General features: G+C 37.5%; 1 protein-coding gene across 1 annotated transcript in view; it reads right to left on the bottom strand.

Annotated features, from left to right (window-relative positions):
- Window positions 1-1993: 1993 nt before the first annotated feature.
- LOC106869737 (uncharacterized) overlaps window positions 1994-15117 on the bottom strand; it is a 48057-nt gene continuing 34933 nt past the window's right edge. Inside the window, exons 4-6 of the mRNA XM_089354770.1 lie at window positions 7723-8247; window positions 4951-5143; window positions 1994-2925 (exon numbers count right to left, since the gene is read on the bottom strand). Coding sequence (XP_089210896.1) covers window positions 2823-2925; window positions 4951-5143; window positions 7723-8247 — 821 coding nt within the window. The 3' untranslated portion in view covers window positions 1994-2822. The remainder of the gene's footprint in view (window positions 2926-4950; window positions 5144-7722; window positions 8248-15117) is intronic.

The raw sequence follows: 15117 nt of genomic DNA, 5'->3' as shown, positions 1-15117 counted from the left end.
TCTGTTTCTTAATTCAAATCCAGTAACTATGCGCCTCAATAAGTGCGTTATCTTCACCGATTTAGTTCAACGATTTATAATGATTCATTCATCACTGAATTTCTAACCTTTGTTACTATGACACTGGCCGCCGGGCTGCGTGATACATTGAATGCACGGTGCTCGCCTGAATTTGAAGTTATCTGTCTTAACCGTCGGACGTATATATAATAGCCAGTTTGGTGTTTACTAATTTGCATTCGTTCTCACCCACTTTTTATGGCAGGCTCGGTGAAAACGAAGTGTCGACAGTATATCGATGAGTACTTACGATATAGTTTTATCAAGAAATCTACCGGCCCAAAGCAGCCCTTTTGTATGATGTGTCATCAATCTTTGTCCAATAAAGCCATGAAACCTTCTCGACTCTCTGACCACATGAAAAGAAAACACCCTGAAAACGTCGGTAAACCTATTAAATATTTTGAGGGATTGAAAACTGATTTTGAAAATCGGAGTACTGTTAAATCATTATTTAAGAAACAGACAAAAATTACTGACGGTGGACTGATTGCTTCCTACAAAATTTCAGAAATTATTGCAAAAGCAGGTAGTGCACATACGGTGGATGAAAAGATTATTGTTCCTGCAGCAGAAGCAGTTATATCAGAAGTTATGAATGAAGATCCTAAAGCTCTACCGCTTGACAACAGGAGTTGGCTTGTTTACGTACTCCATAACCTAGCAATTCAGTAAAAAATACTGATACAATGAGTACCGAACATAAAAAAAAAAGAAAAAGAAGTACCTGCAATGATTTCAGCGACTAAATCCTTCAAGGCGGTGCCCCAGCATGGTATTTATTTTATCTACCCTGAAAATACCCCATGTATTATTGCTTGTTGTTTAGTCCAAATCAATCCAAATCGAACCTGCGTTCATTTGAACAATGCCTCCCAGTCATGATCACCGCATCTTTTAATATTTCTTGAACTTGTGAAGGCGCGTGGCTTAGTGGCCATGGTAGTCGGCTCACAGTCGTTAGGTTATGAGTTCGATTACTGGTGGTGCTTGTGTCCTCGAGCAGGTTACTTTATTTCACGTTGTTCCAATCCACTCACCTGATAAAAATGAGTTGTACCTGTAATTCAAAGGGCCAGTCTTGTCACACTCAATGTTATGCTGAATCTCCTTGAGAACTACGTTAAAAGTACACATGTCTGAGGAGTGCTCAGCCACTTGCATGTTAATTTTACGAGTAGGCTGTTCCATTAATCGGATCAACTAGAACCCTTGTCATCGTATCCGATGGAGCACCAGAAATTTCTTGGGCCAGAAGGTTAAATGTTCATTTTTATTTTAAGACACTAGTTTCCAAATTATATGTCACGTCACTTTGGTGTGTCACCAATGATCTCTATGTTCGTCACGAAACTGAGTCAATTCTGATAAATTTTAACCACATTTTAGTTGTAAAGTATATAAGACCTGATAGATATGTGAGCAATTAGATACGGTATGGCGCCTGACAATAGGATACTGAATTGCTAACAAAATTAAGGTGTCACGAAAAAGAACAACTTATCTTTAAAAAGTGTGTTGTATCGCTAATGAGGTAAGTTTAGGAAACCTCTGCAGTAGAATGCGATTGGAGGAGGTTTAGGTGTGAATGGGGAGTAACTTACTCGGTGACCCAGTCATATCTTCGTGTTTGTATTAGGAAAGGTAAAATCTTGGTACAAGGATACTAATTTAGAGGAATGGGCTAAATTGATTAGATCGACCCCAGTGGTCAACCCGTACTTATTTTTATCGACCCCGAAAGGATGAAAGGCGAAGTAGACCCTGCGGGATTTGAACTCAGATTGCAAAGTCGGAAGAAATACTACTAAGCATTTTTTTCCGATGCGATAACGATCCTGTCAGCTCACCGCCTTAAAATTTTGGCAGAATTATTGCCATGGAAAATGAAATTAAAAAAAAAAAAATGAGGAAAAATAAACAAAAATGCAAATGATGAAAAATGTTTTTTTTTATTAAAAACGATAATGAACCTTTCGTTTTTTGTATTTAGTTTGTGAATTTGTGTGTTGAGACAAATTGTGTTGTACCTCGGGAGGGTCATTATGCCAATAATAAGCACACACACTGGTTTTATTTCACTTCTTTATTATTTTTTGTTTAATTGGTTAACCATTTTACCAGTTAATTAATCGATTTTTTTTATTAATCGTTCGGCCAGTCAATCAGATAGGTTTGTCAATATCCTTTCGTCACAATTCCATTTCTGGTTTTGTAATGTTGACGTAGTTCTCTTTTCTTAACTTTTTTATTAATCAGTTTTATGAAAATATTAAATATTGAATACTATTTTATTTAGTTTATATATCCATTCAACCATCTATGGTTTCATGTATTCACGCATGGACAATACTCATACATTCAAACGTAATTTCAAGTCCCTTGGGAAATTAATGATAGTTTCAGTTTTTTTTAATGCTTATTATTAATATTATTTTAAATTTTGCATATTTTTCACTCCTTTTGACAAAGGATTGCATTGTATATGGAAGACATAAATGACTGAAAATTAATTGAAGTTTGAATAATATTGTAAATGGTTTATTTAAAATTTTATATTTGTATTACAATCTCCTCAGTAAAGAGTTGCGTTATTATATATGGAAGACACTAAGTGCTGAATTATGAAAATGAATTGAAATTTGCGCAATGTTGTAGATTTTCATTTTTGTCAGCAGCAATAATCAATCTATAGTTTAAAGGATAAACTAATTTTAAGAAAATTGCTGTACAATGTTTTGACGAATGTTTCCAATGTGGAACTATTTTGAGCGTAATTTTAATTTTTCTATTGCGTTTCTTGAGAATTTATATACCAAGCGCCTGCCTTCTACTCTCTCCAAGATTCCACGGCGATAGTAATGCCTATACGAAAAAAAAAAAAAAGGAAGTAAACGTTAACAATGGTTTATGACGGTGTTTAATAAATTAACTGAATATGAAATTTAAATAAGTATTCCTTATACATTTGCAGGTTAAATGAATGAAGTATATATAAACGATAATGAAGAAGCGTGGGTGTGTGGTAAGAAAGGTTGCTTCCCAACCACATGATCCTGGGATCAGTCCCACTGCGTGACACCCTTGGGCAAATGCATTCTACTATAGGCCCGGGCCGACCAAAGCCTTGTGAGTATATTTAGTAGACGGAAACTGAAAGAAGCTTGTCGTATATATATATATATATATATATATATATATATATATCATATATCATGTATATGAAACTATATCTATGTGTGTGTGTCTTTGTGTCTATGTTTGTCCCCACTATCTACTTGACAACCGGTGTTGGTGTATTTATGTCCTGAGGTGTATCTTTAGCAGAGTCTACTGCATTGTAAACATTTGGGGCAAGATTTTCTGTTTAACGATAGCTCTCTCCTGCTTTTTCTCCCACCTGTCCCAGAGACCTTGTACAGGATCATGGGCACTAGTCTTCCTTTTGGGTTATAAGATGCCCCCGACCGACATTGCAAGGTAAATCAGAGCAGTTGGTCAAATGGTAAACACTTCTATCCTACTAGCTAACCCTCAATATAGTCGCTCAACATCTATTAAGAAATAGCAACCAAATTTCCCTCAATTACTAAACGTTGCTATACCTAATAAAAAGACGGGCACAAGTCGTTAATTTCAAGATATACGATCAGAGAAATTCCAACTGTGACCACCCTGTCTCTTTTTACTCGACATATTCTACCACGGACTTGCGTCCATCCTGGTAGGGTTTAGCAGTTGCAGGAAATTCGGTTGTTATTTTAATAGACTTTGCACGACCATATAGAAGGTCAGCCGTTTCGTTGGCTGACGGGAATTTACTGTTAAATGTAGAATTAATTAACAAGCTTGTGAAGAGGAAAAGCACGTGACTTCTGTCTTCGCTGACAGCAAGGAAATTTTCTTTTTAACGATTAAAATCGACATATTTTTGAAACCATGCTCAGCATGTGATATGTAACACCGTGTACATGAAAGACTGGCGCTCCTTCACGACCGCAATTGTTTGCGATTTTTCTATGCCAATTACTAATAAGAAGTAGGTGAGTGTTTACATACATAGTTTAGTAGATAGCAAGGCTAGCAAGTCCCGGGGGAGGGGGTAAGTCGATTACATCGATTCCAGTGCGTAACAGGTACTTATTTCATCGACCCCGAAAAGATGAAAGGCAAAGTCGACCGCGGCGGAATTCAAACTAAGAACGCAAAGACGGACGAAATACGGCTACGCATTTCACTCGGCGTGCTAACCATTCTGCCAGCTCACCGCCTTCAGGCAGAGGCTCTCATGGCTTTTGATCTTAACTGATTGGAAGTGTTATCACGTACATATTTTGTCTTGGTATAAAAGATGGGTTACAGCAAATATTCTGCTCAATACCACCGATTTACTTGTCACTTGCTTGACTTAAACCATGTCGCTTAATGAGCATGTCCCTTGGTGGCTGACGATATGTGCGTCTCTGATTATGAGCAGAAGTAGTGGGGGTGCACCATAGCCATGTGTTGAGAGCAATTTTTTGTGGTTTGAATAATTCACCTCTGGAAACATAGGCGTTTCATTCACCATCCTTAACCAAACCTCACTCAAGGACCTTTTGAGTGGGATGGGCTACTCGACCTGAAAAAAATTCTAACTGGGCCCCCACCTGCAAGGTCATGTGCTGTTTATCTTGATATGAGATTACCATGTGGCGCACATATGGTTGTGATGCATTTGCTTGGTGTACCCTTATCAAACGGGTAGTCATGATGAGTATATTGGGTTTCGTATATTTTACCCCAGTGTTACTTTGATGGCATGAGCTACTCTCTCACTAACTAATAATAATAATAATAATAATAATAATAATAATAATAATAATAATAATAATAATAAATATTACACACCTCATAGCTCTGCTGAGTTTTTCGTAGTTCATGTTCTCATTGTTCTTAAGTTCCCCCCAAACATTAGCCATCATTTCTGATTGGACAAATCGAAAGATTCCTTCCACTTCGTTTTCCCATTTTAGGAATCGTGGATTGTAGCCAGGGTTTTTCAGCGCATCATACAGGAATTCCCACAGTAACTGATTCTTCACTGAAATAAGTAGATAAATAAATAAATAAATAAATAAATAAATAAATAATAATATACAGTTAAAATATAAGTGATACAAATAAAACTAGTCAAACGAGTTTCATTGTGCAACACCTTTCTCGTTTCTTCTCACAAAACAGTTCTTGATGACAAACCAATAATTTTGGGAATATGAATGTTGTTTCCTTCTTGCTGTATTTTTTTTCTTTATTTCAGCATTGTGCATCTAAAAATAAATTATCTAATGTGTTCTGACCCACCACATCCTCTTTTTTTTATTAAAAAAAAACAAAAGACAGTTGAGTATGATATGAAAGAAAATTGAGTTCTCACTCCATCCGGTTGAGCGACCACAAACAGTTCTCCTCCAACTTCTCGTTTTACGTATACACTCCACCTGACAGTTGATACCTCTCGCAATTATCCCTTCATATTCGGCAACAACATTATTGACAGTGACTTCGAATTTTCGGCCAGCTTAGCCATCGTCGGACTGGTTTGGCAGGCCGAAACGTTGAAGTCATTGGCAATAACATTTTTGTTTCAGAATAATAAATTTGTACTCTACAAAAGTATAGAGTAACCTTTCAGATTAATGTAAAATTGTTATTATTATAACTGAACATAAAAGCAAACATTAATACATACATACATACATACATACATACATACATACGTACATACATACATAAATACATACGTACATACGTACATACGTACATACGTACATACGTACATACAATTAGGTTTCTCAAAACCAGAGAGGAGAAAGCTAATTCGAAGACTACAGATCCAATCCATAACTGGAACTGTAAAAATCTGTAAAACTTTCCAGAAGTTTAAAATTTAAATATATATGAGCATGTCTAGATATGCAACTATATGCATGAGAATACATACATAAAACATACAAATCTACACATACATATATACGTACATGCATACATACATACATACAAACAAACAAACAGACAAAAATACTCTGTTGTTGATGTTGAAATTCCAGTGAAGGAACTTTGGATCTAGGTTAGAAACCAATTCTTTCTCTATTGGCAATAAACTGAATACTGATATACATACATACATACATACATACAATGTATGTATGTATGTATGTATGTATGTATGTATGTATGTATGTATGTATGCATGCGTATTTGATATTTCTTTAACTTGTGGGAGGTGGGGTCAAGATACAAGCGTGATCCTTTATCCGAGAGATCAACTACAAGACAACAGATGCACTCAAGAAACACGATGCCCTAAAAGTCTGGAGTTAAGCTGGTTACTGAGACGGGTAGTCTTCGGTCTTGGACAAGGTGTTGAAAGCCTCTAGAACAGTGGTTCCCAACCTGTGGTCCGCAGAACCCTGGGGGTCCGCAGAACCCTGGGGGTCCGCAGAACCCTGGGGGTCCGCAGAACCCTGGGGGTCCGCAGAACCCTGGGGGTCCGCAAAAGTAGTACTGGGGGTCCGTGATCATGTTAAGCTGACAGACCTTTCAATATCCTGGGGCCTGGGAAGCTCATTTAAATAAAAGGGGTCCTTGGTAGTGAAAAGGTTGGGAACCACCGCTCTAGAATTTAGAGTAGGTTTTACGGCCGGAGAAGCTTGGGGACCAAGAACCATACAGGAGTGGCCCTCTCACTGAAAGGTAATCTGTCAGACGACAGACGCGCACAGGAAATACGACTGGGAACCAGCTGTTAGTCATGTTCCATTAAAAAAAAAAAGCCTTTATATTTTCTATTGGAATGAAGTAAACACCCATGCTCACACAAAGGGTGGCTGATGTTAACACCTGAACCATAAAATCGACTTTTAAATTAAAGCACTTCTTGAATTCCGCTAGGCGCTGGTTGTTTGGAATTGACGGGTGAGTCACCGGCGATGACGCTGATCAGAACAGAGAGACAACTGGTGATGACTGATATAGGTTCCTGGTGAAAAGAGACTACGGATAGACCAGTGTCTCACGTCATCCAGGTGTTATATATATATATATATATGAAATACCTGGATGACGTATATATATAAATGTTTCTTTTAAGGCACACTCCTCAATTCATGAACTTAAGGTTCATTCAATGATTCATTAACGATTACGAGGCGTTTCGGTCGTAAATTTGATTTTGAATAAAGCTTATGTTTGGTACATCATAGAAGGTAAAAACAATGCTGTAGCCGCTGGTATGGCTGTGTGGTTGGAAATTCACCCATCAACCGCTTAGAACTATATGTATATGTGTCTACGCATGTGTATGCATGTAGCTGGGTAAATTGGTGCAAAATATTATTTTGTATTTAAGTCTTTGAAAGAGAAGTACGTGATTCTCGTCGGGAAAGTAAATGAAAAAAACTTCTATTCTTCAATAAACAAACTTCAAGGAAATTACTATGAGCCAAAGTACTGGGCTGGAAGAGATATAATCTTTTAACTTTTACTTGCTTCAGTCAGTGGGCTGCGGCCATACTGGAGCACCATCACGAGGAAAGCTTCTTGAGAGTGGTGGTCTAGTTTGGCTGTTATCCATTGACTGGAGCCGGTTAAAGATCAAAGCAAAAGAAGGAAGATTCTTACCTCGCTTTTTACAGTTTCCACTCTTCATATTTTTGTCATTAAAAAGATTGTTCATTTTTGGCCTTCCCGGGCGTTTCTTTTGTTTCAACTGAGACGATGGGTAATAGTGTGGCAACGATGGAGAAGAAGAGAAGGGATTCATATCAGAACTAATAAACATTGTATTGGAATGGTTTGGTATGAATTCATCTAACTGTTGGTGCTGACGTGGTAGTGGTTGCAACTGTGTTTGTTGTTGTTGTTGTTGTTGTTGTTGTTGTTGTTGTTGTTGTTGTTGTTGCTGCTGTTGCGGTTGATTATGTAGTAACAGTTGTGGATAGGACTCTTGTACATATGGTTGCTGTCGTGGCTGTTGCTGCTGCTGTTGCTGTTGCTGCTGCTGCTGCTGCTGCTGCTGTTGATGATGATGGTGTTGTTGCTGATGTTGCTGGTGATGCTGCCGCTGCTGCGGCTGTTGTTGTTGTTGCTGTTGTAGATGATAATGATGTGGTGGCTGATATGTCTTATATTGGTTGCATTGACTGTCTGTAACGAATAAAGAAGAAAATTTGTTTTAGTAGCCGATGAGTAAGTAAACACACACACACACACACACACACACACACACACACACACACACACACACACACACACACACACACACACACACACACACACAATTTTAGTTAGAAAATAAACAACGATTGGTCTTTATTTTATATTCCTGATATTTGATTTCTCTTCTGAGGCGTGAATTATGTGTATGTATGTCCTTGTTCAGTTTTATTTCAAGATTTCTTGCCAATAGAGAAAGTTTCTAACATAGAGCCATGGTTCCTTCATTAGAATTTCCTCATCAACAACAGGGTATTTTGGTTTGTATGTATCTATGTATGTGTGGAGGCGCAATGGCACAGTGGTTAGGGCAGCGGACTCGCGGTCATAGGATCGCGGTTTCGATTCCCAGACCGGACGTTGTGAGTGTTTATTGAGCGAAGACACCCAAAAGCTCCGGCAGCGGATGGTGGCGAACCCTGCTGTACTCTTTCACCACAACTTTCTCTCACTCTTACTTCCTGTTTCTGTTGTGCCTGTAATTCAAAGGGTCAGCCTTGTCACACTCTGTGTCACGCTGAATATCCCCCGAGAACTACGTTAAGAAGGGTGCACGTGTCCGTGGAGTGCTCAGCCACTTGCACGTTAATTTCACGAGCAGGCTGTTCCGTTGATCGGATCAACTGGAACCCTCGACGTCGTAAGCGACGGAGTGCCAACAACAACATTAAGAGCGGGACACTAAACATTATTTTCAAAATTAATTGAAACAAAGGCAGTGTTTTTCAGCAGAAATACGTTAACAAAATTAAGAATTATTATAGTAGAGAATGAAATAGAGATTATCACGAATACTACAGTACGTTGGGCAATAAAGTCTCCGATATACAAAGATGGGATGGTCAAAACCGGGATGCTTTTGGTTATATACAGGGTTGGCCAAAAGTCACCCGACAGTAAATCAAAACTCCATAAATACTTGATATTCAATTTTATCTATTCATTCTAAGTATGGATGTTTAATAATTGAATGCTGTGAGTTAAGATCACGGTTTTTTTTTCATCGTTTGTCTATTCATTAGGAATTAAATGTTTTTGATTTACTGTCAGGTGACTTTTGGACAACCCTATATATCTTATCGATAAGGGCTTAGCTGCGCTAAATAACAATAGCAGCAAGAAGAAGAAGAAGAGCAGCAGCAGCAGCAACAGCAGCAGCAGCAGCAACAACAACGTTAACTGTTGCAGATGCAGTAGCTATTTCAATTTCCCTCCACGTTTAGAAAGCAAGTTGTTTTGGGTTTTGACCTTCTTTAGAATTGCTGAAAGAACCTGTGTAATGTTTGAATGTGTATTCGCGTTCAAAAGCCAAGCAATATAACTAAAACTTCTATTATTATGTTTCCTCATAAACAACAAAAATATGCTTTTCTTAGATGTTAATACGTGCAAACTACTCACGTATTCACACTGGCAACGGTTAAAGAAACTACACGTTGTTTTGCCCCGCGATACTCGACAATATAAGCGACAATTTCAAGAGACTGGCATTGTTGCATTTTAATTCACATTGTCCTTTTACAAAGACTGACTCTAAATGGTAGTCTTTTGAACTAAAAGGAAGATTCACTTCTCACTTGTTACGGACGTTCCCATCAAATTTATTCAGTTTAGTGTCCCTCTCTTTATTTCTTTTCTAGCGTTCTGTGTGAGCTTGTAGCAGCATTTTGTCAGGCTTTATTCAACTAACACGGAGTTATACTTGGCTCTATTTTTAGTATTTCTACTCAAGGAAATAAACGGTTTCAAACCAATGCACAAGGCCATAAAAAACAGTCTCAAATTATGGGACAAAGGCAGCAAGTTTGGGGGTGGAGTAAATTGATTACATCAACTACAATTCTCACGATTCTGCCTTCAAGCCGCCTTAGAACAATATGAATATTGATTTCTCAATGTGGCACAAGGCTAGCAAATTGGCGGGTGGGGATAAGTCTATAAAATCGACCACACTAATTAACTGGTACATACGGAAGGATAAAAGGCAAAGTCGATCTCAGAACCGAATTTAAACTCAGATGGACGAAATAACGCTAAGCATTTTGCATGGCGCGGTAACGATTCTGCTATTTCGCCGCCTCAAAATGATACAAATATTGGTATTGTTTAACCCCATGCTAGTACAGATCGAATAAGCATATGATCAAACCCATTCTAGCTATAATCACCTTGTCGTTTCCCCAGGTATTTTGTCAGAAGTTATTTTTTTGAAAAGAGTTCCAACAACAACATTAAGAGCGGGACACTAAACATTATTTTCAAAATTAATTGAAACAAAGGCAGTGTTTTTCAGCAGAAAATACGTTAACAAAATTAAGAATTATTATAGTAGAGAATGAAATAGAGATTATCACGAATACTACAGTACGTTGGGCAATAAAGTCTCTGATATACAAAGATGGGATGGTCAAAACCGGGATGCTTTTGGTTGGCCAAAAGTCACCCGACATTTGGTTTGCGGAATATTTAGCTGTTATTTGTAGCAGGTAGAGCGACCACATAGCTGCTCCTCTATTCATTTGACTTTACAAACGTAGCGTTTTACAGAGTTAATAAACAGATTAGATCATCTGTGAATATCACTGAAACTGAACGGAAAAAAAGGATTGTATCTTTCTATTATCTTTTACGAGTTTCGATCATTGGACTGCAGCCATGCGGAGGCACAGACCTGAAGAGTTTATTCCAACAAAGTCACCAGTACTTATTCTGTCGGGCCCTCTTGTAGAAACGCTTAGTTGCAGTGGCGTAAACAAATCAACACCAGTTGTCAAGCTGTGTAAGAGACAAACACAAACATGAAGACACGCACGAAGGCTTCCACACAGTTTTCGTTTACTAAATTCACATCCAAGGTATTGGTCAGGAAGAGGTTACAATAAAAGATTGAAACCGAAAACGCGTGGCTGCAATGCAAACGTCTTTACCACACAGCCATGCCTGCGTCTACATCGTTAAGAGAAGACAGAGTATCAAAAGCATAGAACAGAAAAAAAAAAAAAATAATAATTGCAGAGCCTAATTCTAAGGATTTAACTTAAAGATTGATATTTCGAATGCTAAATATAATCGGAATGTTTTTAAATGATTACAGTAGTATCTTATCGTTCGTTTATCTTTTACTTGTTTCAGTTATTGGACTGTGGCCATGCTGAAGCAACGCATTGAAGGAACTAGTCGAACAAAAAAATCAAAAAAATAAAACAAACTTATTTTTAGGTATGGTACTTATTTTGTCATTCCGGTTTGCCGAACCGTAAAGCTACAGGGACGTAAACAAGTCAAAACCGGCTGTCAAGCGGTGGTGGGACTGACAGAGAGACAGATACACACGCACACACACGCACACACACATATACATACATCCATTCACACAGACACACAGAGACACACAGACAGACAAACACATACACACACACACACGTACATACATACATTCACACACACACACGCACACACACACACACACACATACACATACGTACGCACATGCACGCACACGCACGCACACACACACACACACACACATACACACATACATGTGTGCGTGTGTGTGTGGTTTTTCGCCAACATCGCTTGGCAACACACGCACACACGTATGTATGTATGTATGTATGTATGTATGTATGTATGTATGTATGTATGTATGTATGTATGCATGTGTGTATGTGTGTGTGTATGTGTGTGCGTGTGTTTGAATTTATACACACAATTGGCCTCCATACAGTTTCCGTGTTTGCAAAACGGACGGATCTTTTTTAAAACGGGGGCCACATTTTTCATTAATGTTTTACGTAGTGTTTTTGGTACCGAAAGACTTTCAAACTTCGTATACTTATCTATTTTGTGTTATAGAACAGAAAAATATTTTTGTATTCGAATTAATTTCATGTAAAAAATTGTCTTATTTCGATAATTTCAACCAATCACTGACAAGTATTCAGTTGTTTACATTTACTCCTTTGGCTGTTTTATTTGCTTTTTTCATTTTCTTTTTTTTTTCTTCGTTTTATTTGCTTTTTTCTTTTTAAATTTGCTGTTTTACCCTAACCCTAACCCTATCACCGATAGAATTGTTTCAGAATCGTTTGTTTATGTAGTCGGCACTTAATGTATATCGGCTGAATGGACGTCAGTGATTGGTTGAAATTACAGAAATACGACAACTTTAACATGGAATAACTTAGGGATTTCTTTTTTTTTTTAAGAAGACTAAGAGAAAAAGATGTTTTATATGACACATTCTACCAGTGTTCCAAGTTTCAAAGTGTTTCGTTAATGAAAAATGTGGCCCCCGTTTTAAAAAAGATCCAAACGGACTTCTTAACCGCACAGCAACACTTGATTTTAGTGAAAAGACAAATACACACACACACACACACACACACACACACACACACACACACACACACACACACAACCTCCGCTATGTTATACAATGTCATTTTATTATACAAGTCTTTCTTGCATTGTAATCTTTTTTTTTAAGTCAAAATTTTACAGAAAGAATGAGAAATAGAATTTGTCTTGTAATCTTAAGTCGCCAATGAAAGAAAAAAAAATGTACGTGAAATTCAGTTAACTGTCTTCGAAAATTACCTGACGTGACAAATGTAATTTTTTTTCTCACGGAAAACCTCAGACAAAAAAAAAAAAAACACACCACGATACTGCATAATACAAACCAAGTAAGAAGTATCAGAAGCTATAGAAATATAATAACCATTCACGCTGGTTCTAACAATCGTCTGCATATCCTATTTAATGAAGACAATGTCGTTAGGCTAGTTATTGCGCTATTTGTTCTGAGAAATCATATCTGTGTTAAAGACAATTAATATCAGGACACGAAAATTCTTCCCGGCAGCGGCCATCGAGAACGCCAGCTGTATTTCGGCGTTTCAGGGACTTTTCACTGGCTCGCAGTTGCAGCCAGTCGCATTCTCCGATGAGAACCCATCGCCTCTGATATAAAAAGAAGTGAATAAAACATCCATTGATATTGCGAATAGCTGCCCGGTTGATTAAAATTCTGGTATACACAGCTGAGATATTAAGTTGAAATAGCTACGTATCGTACCTAATGTATATATTTTGTCTGTAGGCCAATACAGCGCGTTCAAAGAGGTGTGATCTCAGGACAAGTACTGCAGCAACTGGAATGTCGACAGTGTGTACACATTGAGCACGATGCATAGATGGTCATTTTTCATTGAATAGTGTTTCAATCGTATATACCGGACTAGTTTTAATATCTAGCTCAGAGCTATTCAACCTTCAAGTAACGAGATATTATACACGATAAGATATAGTTTATTTAATAGTAGTAATAATAATAATAATAATAATAATAATAATAATAATAATAATAATAATAATAATAATAATAATAATAATAATAATAATAATAATAATAATAATAATAATAATAATCCTTTCTACTATAGGCACAAGGTCTGATATTTTGGGGCGAGGGGCTAGTTGATTACATCGACCCTAGGGCTTAACTAGTACTTATTTCGTCGACCCCAAAAGGATGAAAGGTAAAATCGACCTCGGCGGCATTAAAACTCAGAACATGAAGACGGATGAAATGCTGCTTAACATTTCTCCCAGTTTGCCAGCAATGCTAAGGTCTCGCAGCTTATGACATATGCTATGACCTACCTTATCAAATGCCTTTGTAAAGTCAAGATAGGTCACACTGACATCTGAATAGTCAAGCAACTGTTTCAATGTTGTGTATTGTTCAGTAGGTAATTTTCTTCTAGGATGATTCGTTCTATGACTTTACTGATATGTGAAGTCAGAGAGATTGGCCTATAGTTTTTGGCCTCTGCTCTGCTCCCACCTCTGTGGATAGAGCATATAATGCCTTCTTTTAAGCTTTTCAGGAAATTTACCACCTGCAAGGAAATTCTGGAAAAGTATATGAAGTGGTTTTGCTAAAGCCTGCTTACATGACTTACATAGATACACACACACATACACACACAAACACATACATATATGTATGTAAGTCCTGCGTTCTTCGCAGCGTCAGTTGCTAACCGTGAGTTGTATGGAAACAATCAGCTTATCAAAATTCCTAGCAACTTCGATATGGGGAAAAGTGTATAAGTTACCACCTTAATATATTTATACTTTATCGTATACTGCTCACTTTTCGTTCTCTATTGCTTGAAGCTAATATCCTACAATCGGATCTCTAGATACTATTCACCTATATATACAAGGGAGTGCTGAAAAGTTCCTGACTTTGAGTAAAAGAATATACAGGAGGATCAATTAATTATAATTTTATTCAACATATTCCCCTTTCAGATTCACACACTTACTGCAGGGGCCCTTCAGTTTTTCTAAGCTTTGTAAGAGAACTCGGAAGGTTGAACCTCCAAACAAGCCTTTTGTGACACCCTTAAAGCCAGGAACTTTTCAGCACTCCTTCATATATATATATATACAGGGTGTCAAAAAGTCTATACACGTTTTAACTGCTAATCACTAAATTTTCATTTCTCTTTTGATTTAACGAAGGAAGAAATAACGAAGGAAGCCACACTAAACTTTGAACAAACGAATTTTAACCTAAAATGCTATTCGAGGTTTGCAAACGCAATCGAAGTGCAAAAACACTTTGGGAGGGAGTTTCAAACAGATTCACCTCCGTGACTTACAATCACTAGAATTAGAGACAAGTTTGAAACAGATGGAACTCTTCAGATTGTCCACAAGAAACGTTCCGGAATACCGCGGTCATCGAAAAGTCCCACAAAGCAAGAAAAGATAGAAGAAACGTAT

Source organism: Octopus bimaculoides, chromosome 7 (assembly GCF_046866305.1).
Source record: "Octopus bimaculoides isolate indiv1 chromosome 7, ASM4686630v1, whole genome shotgun sequence".
Taxonomy (NCBI): domain Eukaryota; kingdom Metazoa; phylum Mollusca; class Cephalopoda; order Octopoda; family Octopodidae; genus Octopus; species Octopus bimaculoides.
Note: the sequence above shows the minus strand (reverse complement) of the source record. Positions and strands in the feature narration are given on the sequence as shown.